The sequence below is a fragment of the Bacillus rossius genome, chromosome 2 (assembly GCF_032445375.1).
Source record: "Bacillus rossius redtenbacheri isolate Brsri chromosome 2, Brsri_v3, whole genome shotgun sequence".
NCBI classification, from domain to species: domain Eukaryota; kingdom Metazoa; phylum Arthropoda; class Insecta; order Phasmatodea; family Bacillidae; genus Bacillus; species Bacillus rossius.
Genome location: NC_086331.1, coordinates 30,199,889 through 30,212,203, shown reverse-complemented (window position 1 = coordinate 30,212,203; position 12,315 = coordinate 30,199,889). Strand labels below are relative to the sequence as shown.

The following is a 12,315-nucleotide window of genomic DNA, read 5'->3' as shown; positions in this document are numbered from 1 at the left end:
AGGTGGTTCAGTCACTGCAGTGCTTGTGAAATCAGAAGATTCTACGAGAACATCCAGCTCTTCAAAGGAAAAAAAAAATTAATTTTTGAAAAAGAAAAAATAACTTTTCTAAGACCAAAAATATGAGCATTTCTTAAGAGATATTAAATTAGCTGGAACAGGTCTGGAAGACAAACGACGATAAATGAAGTAAATTACACCTACAAAACAAGTCTTCCTGCTTGATTGTTAAAAGACTTATATACAATTAGCATTCAAAACGTATAGTAGCTACGATATTTTTTTTGGTTCCAATAACCATTGCTAGTGCATATTAAAACATCCATTTTTTACATTTTTGTTTTGTTTTTAGTTTGGTACTCACTTCATGATTTGGAGGAAAATTATCTAGTAAAAGCATTTGCTATAAGGCAATGACTATTGAAAATAAATGATCAACAATTGAAGCTGGTTTTTACTATTATTTAGTTTTTTTATTATAAAATTTTTAAATTAATGACATGAACCATTATTTAGCATTACCAATTTTATTGACTGCTCTTTACCTTGATATACCAAAGTTTGATTGTTTCTGCAACAATAATGTTTTAGTTTTGGACATAATAAAGGAAATAAATCTACCCTTAAATACGAATACACCCTCATGCTTCTTAAAATAAAATATTTGTATAAGATTTTCATTGGTTAATACTACACTCCACATGTGTTTTATTGCAAGGTCTCTCCGAATGTCCAATAATTCATAATAATAATTTAAATTTCTGAATTTCTTTAGGAGTATCTGTAATGTACTTAAATCAAGTCTTGCACATGGAACCAACTCATTTAGAGCTTTATTAACACTTCTGACTGCTCAAACAAGGGTACAATTGCTTTTTCCCAAATTTATTTACTGTGTCCTAGACTAAGAGCTTAGAGAAATTTTATTGCATAAATAACCACTAACAATACCTAATTAATGGAAAGTTTTTATGACTTGCTGAGTCAACAACCGAGTGAGCAAATTAATTTGTGATATGTCCTTAGTAATGACATCAACCAGGGCTACGCCCTCTGTTAAGCTCGATGTGCTTTGTCCCGCTCACCCTCCCAATAGCACCCACTAACACCCTCTGTGTCCGCCACGTGTTTTTAAAACTCCCGTGAAGGCGTGTGTTGTGCCAGAGTGGCGGATGTAAAATCAGTGCCACTCTCCCCTTAATATTATTTTAAATAAGTGAAGTAATTAGCGCATCGTACTTGTTCTTTCAGGAATATAATAATGAAAAGCAGCACTATGCACTCGCATTCATGAACGCAACCACCCAAATGGTTTAAATTTTAGGATAAACTGTTTTATTTTAGTATCAATGTAATAATTATTATTGATTTAGCATCAATGTTTTACAGTTTACAATGTTTTTAAGGGTTAATTGTGTCTCACCAATGGTAGGATTTTACATATTATCTAAGGTCAACAAAGAGAAAAAGATTTTTCCCAAGTGATCATGACCCCTTGACCACTGGTGGTCCGCCATCATCGCAGCTCGGAACAGGAAGCAACCTCCGCAACTCATCGACATCAACCTTTTTGCATATCTGATCTGCTAGCATCCTCCGTTCGTGTAAGTGTATTTTAAACGCTTTTCTGTTTCTTCGGAGGCCTGCTCCAAGTGGTGGACCTCTTAAAATATAAATTTTAATTTCATCGCAGATATTTTAAATAAACCATGCCATATGATTGGCCAGGCCATGCGGTGCCCTGACCCGCACATAAACTGATTTCCTGCCGTGGCAATTTTGGCAGCTTTATTATTATTATTGTATTTATTATTAGTGTTCTTAGACCACTAGCATGTAAAATTATTATATAAGTAAATCAGCTCCTACCAAATCTTTGTGTATCTGTGTGTGTGTCTATGTTTGTGTCTGTGTGAGTGTCTGCTTGTGTGTCTGTCTGTGTGTCCGTCTCTGTCTGTGTCTGTCTCATGTGTGTCTCTGTTTGTCTATATGTGTGTAGGTATATGTCTGCGTCACTGTCTGTATATATGTGTATATGTCTGTATCACTGTCTGTCTCTGTGTGTCTGTCTGTGTGTATGTGTGTCTGTAATTGTCTCTCTGTGTATCTCTGTGTCTGTCTTTCTGTTGTGTCTGTGTCTGTCTGTTGTGTCAGTGTCTGTTGTCTGTGTCTGTCGTGTCTGTGTCTCTCTTTCTGTGTGTGTGTGTATGTCTACCGTAGAACTGATGTGTGAGTCACCTTAAGAGCCCATCAGTGAATAACTCATATCATTTGTAAGTAGCGTATTCGATGCTGAAAGCGTGAGAGTTTCCATTGCCAGATACTGGGGAAGGAATCTAGCCTAGCTACCCCACGGGTTGTAGCACCGAGTTTCAGCTGGGTCCACTTGTCCATCCACATAGTGGTGCTCAAGTTTTAAAAAACGCACACACCCCCATACATCAGTTATTATATTTAAGTTATCCTACAAGAAAATTTTATGATCACCTTATACTATAGACTATAGAACAGGATGTCACAATCGACAAGATCTTCTACGCATGTGAGTAAAAAGTAAAATGTAATTTTAAGGTCTATGATGTATGGTGTTCTTTATTGCCATTCATTCTTGTTACTTTCTACACTTGTTATAGACTACAAGAATTCACAAATCACTCGTGACTCCATTGCCTTGCCAACTCATATCCAGAAACTTGTTGCCAACAACCTCTAACATGTCCTTCAGAGTTCCTAATAAACAAAGCAGTAGATTTTTTACATATGCTGACAGTACTTCAGATACACCAAGAACGACATTGCATTTAAAAATATTCAGTCTTTTTTTGTATATACAAAAAAAGGCATTACTGTATCTATCCTTATTGATTGAAATGTTTTCATTTCGATTGTTACTTTTGTGCCAATTAAAATTTGAAAGCATCTTCAATTGTAAATGCTCTTTCAACTGCAATGGTTAATGATGAATTTAAAAAATAAGTATACCTATATTCAATCTCCAGTTAAAAGATGAAATTTAATTGATCTATTGCTCGTGTTATTAGCTGCCTTTTATTTATATTAAGAAAACCATTATCACGTTGATACAAATTAAAAAAAATAAAAATTTAAAATGTGCAAAACACATCCTAAGAAATGATTGTTAAAAAATATATATAATTAATACTAAATATCATTCTTACCAGATACAAAAATAACTGTAGCAAGTTCTGAGAGGAATGCCGCTTGAGATCGATGAATGAGCGCCATGCTAGCCAGTAGAGTTGTGTGAAGTATTTAGGCTTTTGGCTAAACAACAAACAAAGTACATTTTCTTTAACTTCAGTTCTTTATAAAAAAAAAGTATACCTTATTTACATATATGCATACACAAACACAGCCATGCACACCTAAGCCTGTACACAAACAATGCCAAAACAATTGCTTGAATATTGAAACATACCTATTTAGAAATGATGCGACACGACAATTAGATAACATTGTTCTTTGGTTGGTTTAAAAAACAAAAGTTTACTCCAGTGAAGTTTAAAAAAAAATGTTTATACTATTTTGTGCCACACTTTACTATTCTAACCAGTATCATCCCTAGACTTTGAAGTGTCCTGGGCCATTTACTTATGCAGAGTGCTAATATTTTGGAGAAAGGCATTTTACCAAGGAGCTGCTGGTATGGAATATCCCCCAAAGAAAAGGAAGGGAATTTGGGTGCTTTAACCTGGAAAATTTTTAAAATTAACTCCTCAATACAATATTTTTTAGCCAACTTTTAAAGTACAATGCTCTCAGTGTCAAATTTATTAGACTGTTAATGAACTTTGTCACAAGTACTACAGCTTTATGATCTTAATTTATACTGGCAAGGTAGCATTCGCATGCATGCGTCATTCACTTTAAAAATGTAAATATCGCTCGATGATTGTACGAGAGAATAGCAGCGTGTCCTAATAGGGCTGAGACAGCAACCCAAAAAATTTTAAGCTGGTATTGGAGACGGCTAAAACAATGGGATTGGTGCATGAATATAAGTAGAGAATATGTTGAGAAATAAAAATAGTTTTGAAGTGATTATCACTTAAGTAATTTTTCCACTATCTTTTATGATTTGTACAAATCAAAAACTATGATACTTAAATTTTTTTAGTACTTATTTTACAAAAATATGTTATAATTTCAGATACATGATACATTTGTACAATAAAATAATTTTCAATATTATAAAAATTTAAGGACAGAATTACATAGAACCATAGGCGTGCGCAGGACTTCAGTAGTGGTGGTGCCAGAAATCACAACAGCCCTATCATTCACGGACCCGAGCCTAACGGGTCCGGGGGTATTCCCCCGGAAAAATTTGGATTTGAAAGCGCAAAATGGTGCTATTTAAGGTGTTTCCGAACAAAAACATTAAATACACAAATGTAAAAATTTTAACATTTTTTATGACAAATTATGGCTTTGAACGTTATATAATCGCCAGGAAAGCTACTAAACTATTTACAGTTTTAAGCTTTGTTGAGCCATAAAGTAAATTTCACAAATTGTTTGCAAGGAATTCATGCTGGTGGCTTTGAAAAACCGTACTTACATGTTTTCTGAAGACGCCAAATAAATGCTAGAAAAAACATTCTCAAATGTTAAGTTTTAAAATCAACAAATCAAGGGAGTTTTTGTAACATACCTCAAATATGTAAAATATTAAAATAATAAAAATACACAAATAAGAGTGGGCAAAAGTTTTAACTTTTGGAATACAACAAAAATGTTTTGTCGGCGACTGCATATACGTCATCGAGTAATCCTTTTCGGGATCCGGCTTTTTAATTTTAATCACCCATTTATACATCATACAGACAGATATATACAGCAATTAACGAACCATAATAACTGTCAACTAGTGAAAATAAAATGATAATTAATTAATAAGTGATCCACGTAACAAACACAGGCTGTACTCGTGTACTCATTATAACAGTAAACTGATGAGTAAACAGTAAGAGTAAACACTACACAGTAGTGCTACCTGGCGGACGGCGGCTATTATTCCGTGCGCCTGCCGAGTGGAGTGAACAGTGGACACCAAGCGCGCATACTATGTAATTCGAGGAGAACTAGGAGAAGTATTTACATTTCAGAAGTTTCATAGCCGCGGCCCGCGTGTACAACACAAGTAATTGCACCTGGCTCGTTTCCGTGTGTATAGTTGGTTGGATTGATAATTGATATACTGATAGTGTTATGAGCACATATATGTAACTCGACACGATTGGAAAACATATTTTTTTTTGGAAATAATACGGTTTTTTGTAAGTATGTATTATTTCTGCTTGTAAAAAATAAAATAACGTTAACCCTAATGGTGGTGCAAAGGCACCTGTGGCACCTACCGTGCGCACGCCTATGCATAGAACAATAGAAATAAACTGGCACGCATTTGTGGGTTTGAAAAATGTACCAACATCAAGACGTCGTCCGGGGTTTCGCCCCACAGAGCCCGATATATAACCACCCATCCACCCCTCTTATTCTTGTGAAACTTCCCTCTGCGACAAACAAACTTCCGTGACTTGTATTTTTGAATGGCACGCCACAAGGTGCTGAGAGTCAGTGCCTCTTTCTCTTATAAACTAATTAATATTGTAAAACTTTTTTTTTGCCCCAAATGATGTGTGCTTTTTCACCACCCCACAAACGTTCCATATGTTTATTTTATTTAAATTACATTTATCAGAGAATTTGACCAGAACTTGTCGAAAGCCACAGAGGTATTTTACAAATTTGAACAGTAATATTTACACATAAATTCATTACATAATTTGTATGCTTAAGTATCTTTGTAGCAATATTCAGAGTGTAACTGTGTTTTTATTTTAAAACACTAACTTCACGAATTTGAACGACTTAATGGTAAGTTCAACTTGGCGTGAGTAAGCAGTTCAGTGCCACAAAAGGCCAGCTCCCACCCCAGTCACAACGCATTGCCGCCCGATACTCTGAGGACTTCAGCGTTTATATATCAACTGATATTCATCATCCCGGCATATTTAATTAATCTGAATCGTTTTAAAACATCCTCAGTGCTTACCTCAGGGGCTCAACTGCTTATTTAATTTTATCGTAATCCGCTAACCAGAGTTCTAACATAACTGGGAGAAACTTTATCCATCCTCGATGTGCCTCTGGACATTACAAACTGATTTGTGCCATTAGGTTTTCTACAGATTTAATTGTAACCCCAGTGTATGAGAGGCATGTGATGTGGTGGCGTGTATTAAATCTCAGTACCCAATCAGGGGTACTTATCTCTGCGTTCGTTCAAGTGTTGACCACTTACGGCAAGACCGGCGTGTGGGACGCCCATAAGAGCCAACTTAATGAGGAACATCTTATAGTGTGCCAGACGCTGAGAGCGGGCCAGGTACTGGAAGATCTCAGGTAACTGCACTGGGGGGATACAAGTCACACTTCCACATGTGTGATATCACACCCAGAGGGCAGTCTCCGCCGGGTCCATATCACCTCCATACGGTGGCGCCCATTGTTTACGCATTCATTAACTTGAGCGAATACCCTGACCACATCGATCAGTTATTTAAAAATGAGTTAGTAAGAGAGGCAAAAACAAACAAAGTAAAGTTAATTTTTACTTTTGCACTTGATCCATACATTTGGTGTAAAATTTATGATGAATAAATTATATTCATTGCAAATGAATTGCAATTATTATAAGATTACATTTTTTTGTGATTTAAGTTTTATGAAAATACATGTTGCGGTTGTATTTTTCGGCTTAACAATGTTTGGCAGTTTTTCAGAAATTGAGTGCTTTAACCCCTGAAAGTTGTCCAACCTCCAGATTTGGATGTGTGCCTGGTTGCCTAACCTCCAAGCAGCTACCTCGTGTTGTGAGCGTGCCACCTGTCCTGGAGGGGGGGGACCACGTGACCTATCACATGATCTGCCCTCTTTATCCATCCACCCAGTGGGAAGGAGTAGTATCGCAGACCTTCTGATTCGGCCTGGATAGTGAGGGCAGCCAGCCAACTATGAAGAGGTCTAGAGGGGCCAAAGAGAGTGAGGGAAGCTCTCCACTGAGACAGTCATGCTATCGCCGCCTTGCCAGCCCCCGCTATAAGAACGTCATGCTTCTCGACCGACCACTGAACCACGAAACGGACCTAGCCTCGCAAACTGGTAATGTGGACGTTGATTGTTTCTGGCTCAGTTCGAACTTAGCAGTATCAGCACTGTGGGATCTGTGGCTGTCGAAGAGGTGACAGGCCAGCAAAGAAGTAAGTGTACTCGCTCAAGGAACTCGTACCGCAAGTTGGAACTCGCTGAGCGAATAGTCAGTGGAAATTCGCTGTGTGGAATTGGGACCTTGAGGTTGGTGGTAATAAGGTCTTAAGTCATAAAACACTCGCCGACGATTTTCACAATTTTACCTGTCGGGTAATGAGTAAATTGTCGGGTACGAGTGAACAAGTAAATTGGTTGCAACAAGAAGGGCATAAGTCATCAGTAACCTGCAAGCAGTGTTGTTAGCATGGTTGAACAGGGACAAGCTGGGGTGGCAGTGTAACATAACCTGATCTTTACTTTGACGACGAGTTGTCGACATGACCGAACTGTGACGAACCTATTCTGTCTCTTATGTTTCATCGCAACTGATAACAAGTGTTTTTTCTGCATGTTGGTGATCCCCTGCAAACAATTGTGACAAGGGTGGATGTCCAATGAGTCAAAAAGTGGCCAGTGACCAGTCATTTGCCCAGCAGTCTGCACCGTGACTGAGACCTGGAGTTACAGTCTTCATGACCACCATCGAAGGCCGAGTCAGGTGCTGTTGGGGAAAGACGAGCACCCCTCGGCAGGCGAGTCAACTCAATGAGGAAACTCTCTGCAAGGGTTCCTGGACTATGTGACCACTGACAAACTTTGAGGCGATAGTTCCTTGAGTTACAAACCAGATTTACCCGGCATTGTATTTTTATTTCATTTTATAACAATTGCTATACTACGTTATAATGCGTAAGTTTAATATTGTAATAACCATAAGTGTAACCCAAGGATAAACAATTTAATCTTGATGAACTTTTTCTTAAGTCGGAGCGCATATTGAAAGTGTTAGTTAGAAGCTCCCATAATTTTCAAGATAGTTGTCCAATGTTAAATGTTGTTAAATTGTTTTTGTTAAATGTTGTTAAATTTTTGTTGTTAAATGAAGTTCATTCTCAACTTTTGTTGATTTAATACAGGGAGCGAGTAACTATTTTTATTGGAAAGAGCTCCAGTAAAATACATCTGGTAAGATTAAATTCTTCAGTGAACTAGGCTATTCCTTTACTTACAGTTAAAGCTAATACTTATATTGTTGTTCTATCTTTTAATAGCTTTTCGTTGTCTTGGGGTAACTGCGCTCATCCAAATAATGTCATTTTCATCAAGAATACATGAGTGTTCAAAATTATCTTGTAAATGAATCACATGTAGCTTGTTCGGTTGCAATATCTTGATAATAAATAAAGTGCCTCTCATCAACACAGTTTTTTGTATTCGTTATAACCTTCGCCCTTGTTTCCCTTTCTGAGGGGCAACATACTGATAAACTGGTGACATTTTGGTGCTATATGTTTTATTATTTGAATTAAAGTGTTATGCTCTATATGGACATGCTTTTCAATATTATATATTCTGAATTAACTCACCACAAAATTTTGTTACCAGAAATAAGAACTTTTCTCCACATTAAATGAATATGTTTTTTAATCTTAATAAGAATTAAGTACTTAAACTCAACAACTTCTATTAAAATAGATCGTATTAAACACAGTTTACACACAACAGACAAGGACCAAGATAATAATATTAGCATAATTTATTTAATTACTATTTAATTAACTAACCTCATATAGCAATTTGCTATGGATATAAAGCTTCATATTAAATTATAGTGCAGTAAATGTCCTAAGCAGCATAAGTAGTACACATGTACAACTTAAAATAATGCTTAATGCTATCTTAAATATTTCAGGAGTAATTCTGAAGAACAAAATGTTTATTTTCAGAAGATCTTTGCAGTGAAGGTCCAATTTGTACAATATTTATACCATATTCTTGCCTGCACTTAACAGTAATCATGTAATAAAATATCTTAAACATTAAAGTGAGTTCAAAAAGTTACAAAATAAAATAAAAATTGGAAAAATGGATATGCAATTTTTATTTATTTTTATTATCAATTAACACAGAAGTTAAAAATAGCACCAGTATTTTTGAAAAAAAAAAATTGTTCCTACATTTATATTTAAATTACATTCTTAACACAAACTAGTGAACATCAAAAATTTCTTTGAAATGTGTACTTACATGAAATGATACTGCTCGAACACTTCACTTTTACTCTGAAACAAAAATTGTAAACATTTCAGATTATTAAAAAATTGGCAAACAATCTACAAATGTAAGAATTCTAAAGCAGACAAATAGTAAAATATTTTAAACCCAGGAATTTAACTAACTATTTTTAAATTTATTAATTTCATTTGTACATGACAACAAACACAGATGCACGACATGTTATAATGATTACAGTACACCCAAAAGAGAAAGAAATTACTTTCTAGGTATGTGCAAAATTGCTATAATTTCTCAAATTCATGCAGTACTTAGTACTATGTACCAAAATGTGATAAATTCCATTAAGTATACGAAAAACTGCATAGGCATAGAATTAACTTATAAGTACTGAAAATCTGTATGATAGGCATATAGTAAGTTATTTGCATTTTCAGATTAAGGATGTAACCTTTTATAAACAAAATTAATTTTTACTAATATTATAAAGCTGAAGAGTTTGTTTGTATGTTTGTTTGAACGCGCTAATCTCAGGAACCACTGGTCCGATTTGAAAAATCTTTCAGTGTTGGATAGTACATTTATCGAGGAAGGCTGTAGGCTATATTAAATTATCAATAACATTAGGGATCCTTACTAAAAGTCCAATTTAGAATAAAATGCGTTGGAGGGGGTTAGATACAACATGCAGTACACGTACGAAGTGTGTGTTGACAATGCCGCAGGCGCTAGAAGTTTATTTCATATTGCCTATTAACATTGTTGCCACGCACTAGATGCCTTATCATTCTTAATTTTCCCATACAAGTAAAAAACACCCGTGTGATATTAACAACGAAGCAATCAGTACCCTCATATAGAATACATAGAGATAGTGTGAGGTATATATGTAGATATAAAGAGATAAATACAGATAGAGAGATACATAGATTTATAGGACTATAGATGTAGATAGAGATAAATATATATTTAGAGACATGGATAGATTATTTGTATATGTGTAACTACTTCAAACATATTACAAAACAAAACTGAATGAGGCATTGCAATGCATGCCGAGCATTAGCTAGATAATGGAATCTTTTCAATATTAGTAATCCCTTATTTTTCAGTTTTTTTTTCTATATTGCTTTATAGAGTCTAGATTACATACAGACTAGGTAAATAACTATAAACTGGCAGAACAACGTCTGTCGGGATCTGAAAGTGATATAAATTATTTTGCACACTTGACATTCAAATTAAGAAGACAATTACTAACTACATCTGATCTCTAAACAGTTCCCCTTCACCCTGTATTCAGCCCGGGCAACGCTGGGTACTGCAGCTAGTGTATTCATAACCAACTTCTAGGTGCTGCTCAGAGTAAGGCATTTAACTGCTTTCTGATAATGTTGTAATAAAGTTTATAAAAAAAAGGTAGAATTAACTTATTTTCTTTAACTATATTTTAAACAAGAACACTGGACAAAATTTTATAAGGATACCTGGACATAAGTCATGATTGATTTTTAAAGACTAGAACTCTCAGTGTCTTACAATATATAAGAAGTAACAGATACCCTGCAATAGCAAAAATTTTATATTTAAGATAGTTGAAACTGCATAAGAACAGAAAAATTATGTTTCTATAATTATTATAGTGACTATCTAGCTGAGTTCTTATTTATGTATTCCTAGTAAAATTTATGAGGTTCAACTTATTTTATGGTGATTTCTGAATAAGTTCAACCTCCAATGTTATCTACAGAAAATAAAAATTTAGGAGTGGCATTGAGGTGTTTAATTCTTTAATGTATTTCCTAGTCAAATCTTCCAAATTATATAGTATTATAGTCTACCATGAAGCAGATAAACATGAAGCACAGCTATTAAAAAGTTTATTATTGTTGGGTCCTTGGTGCCAGACCACTAATGAGTAATGCTCATGTGGCAAGGACTGTGGGTTTGATACCTACACATCGGCATTACTCAAATTTATAAGCAATGAGTTGGTAGCCAAATGGTTCGAAGTCCACTTGAAACTTGGAGGTCCTGTGCCTTACGCCTCTGTTAATAGCTCTGATACATAAAACCCTGAAAATTAAATAATATAAAATGTTAATTATTATTGCTTTTAAAGCTGAAAATGCAGGGCTATACTTAGTAACAAGAAATAAAAAAAATAGAGATGTAATAAAATATAAGCAAGGCCTTAAATTAATGTTGTGTTTCTTGTAGCACCTAATACATTTAATAATTTATACGAATGGCAAGTTACAATAATGATGCTCCTTTTTCTAAACAAATCTATGCTGATAGATACTAGTTTGTCAATGTCTGACACTATTGTAAAATTGGCTTTTTATCCGTTGTTATATCAAAACAGACATCAAATTCAAACCAGAAAGTATATCACGGAAATCAAACGAAACACATCTTGGAAATTATAATCCATAGCAAGCCAAACTGCTGCCCACTAAACAGTGTTGATTTCTTACATCAATAATTGTGGTAAAGAATAACTATTAAGATTATCAGAGTGGCTCTACTGGTCAAGTAGAGAGTTGTGGTTATGAGAGTGTGCAGCTATGGCACCAAATTGTAATAAGTTTTAAATAAGAAAATAAAGAGGTGAAGATGGAACATAATTATAAATGTTTTAATTTCAAGAATTTGTTACAAATTTGAAAAAAAAAATAACTTTTTTTCCATGGGCTGATTTTTACAGTGAACTCACAAAGTAATGAAAAAATATGTTCCAATTCCTAAAAGAAATGAACAAAATTTCAAAATTTGCTTATTTGGTAGAGAATGAACGAGGTCCTCTCTGGTTTAAAAAAAAGGGGGTTGTCTGTAAAGTCGGTTTACGGACGATAATTTTACGTGATAACGTCATTAGAAAACATAGATAAACAATAATTGCATACTTTTTAATTTTCAAATATTATTTACAGTTTATGCAAATTTAATTTAAATAATTTG

General features: G+C 34.7%; 1 protein-coding gene across 2 annotated transcripts in view; it reads right to left on the bottom strand.

The window, feature by feature from the left end:
- Nucleotides 1–12,315, bottom strand: part of LOC134529215 (protein scarlet-like) — a 183,992-nt gene that overhangs the window by 35,700 nt on the left and 135,977 nt on the right. For both annotated transcript variants that reach the window (XM_063363083.1, XM_063363084.1), the window contains exons 9-10: nucleotides 9,364–9,398; nucleotides 3,180–3,285 (exon numbers count right to left, since the gene is read on the bottom strand). In XM_063363083.1, the coding sequence (XP_063219153.1) occupies nucleotides 3,180–3,285; nucleotides 9,364–9,398 (141 nt within the window). The remainder of the gene's footprint in view (nucleotides 1–3,179; nucleotides 3,286–9,363; nucleotides 9,399–12,315) is intronic.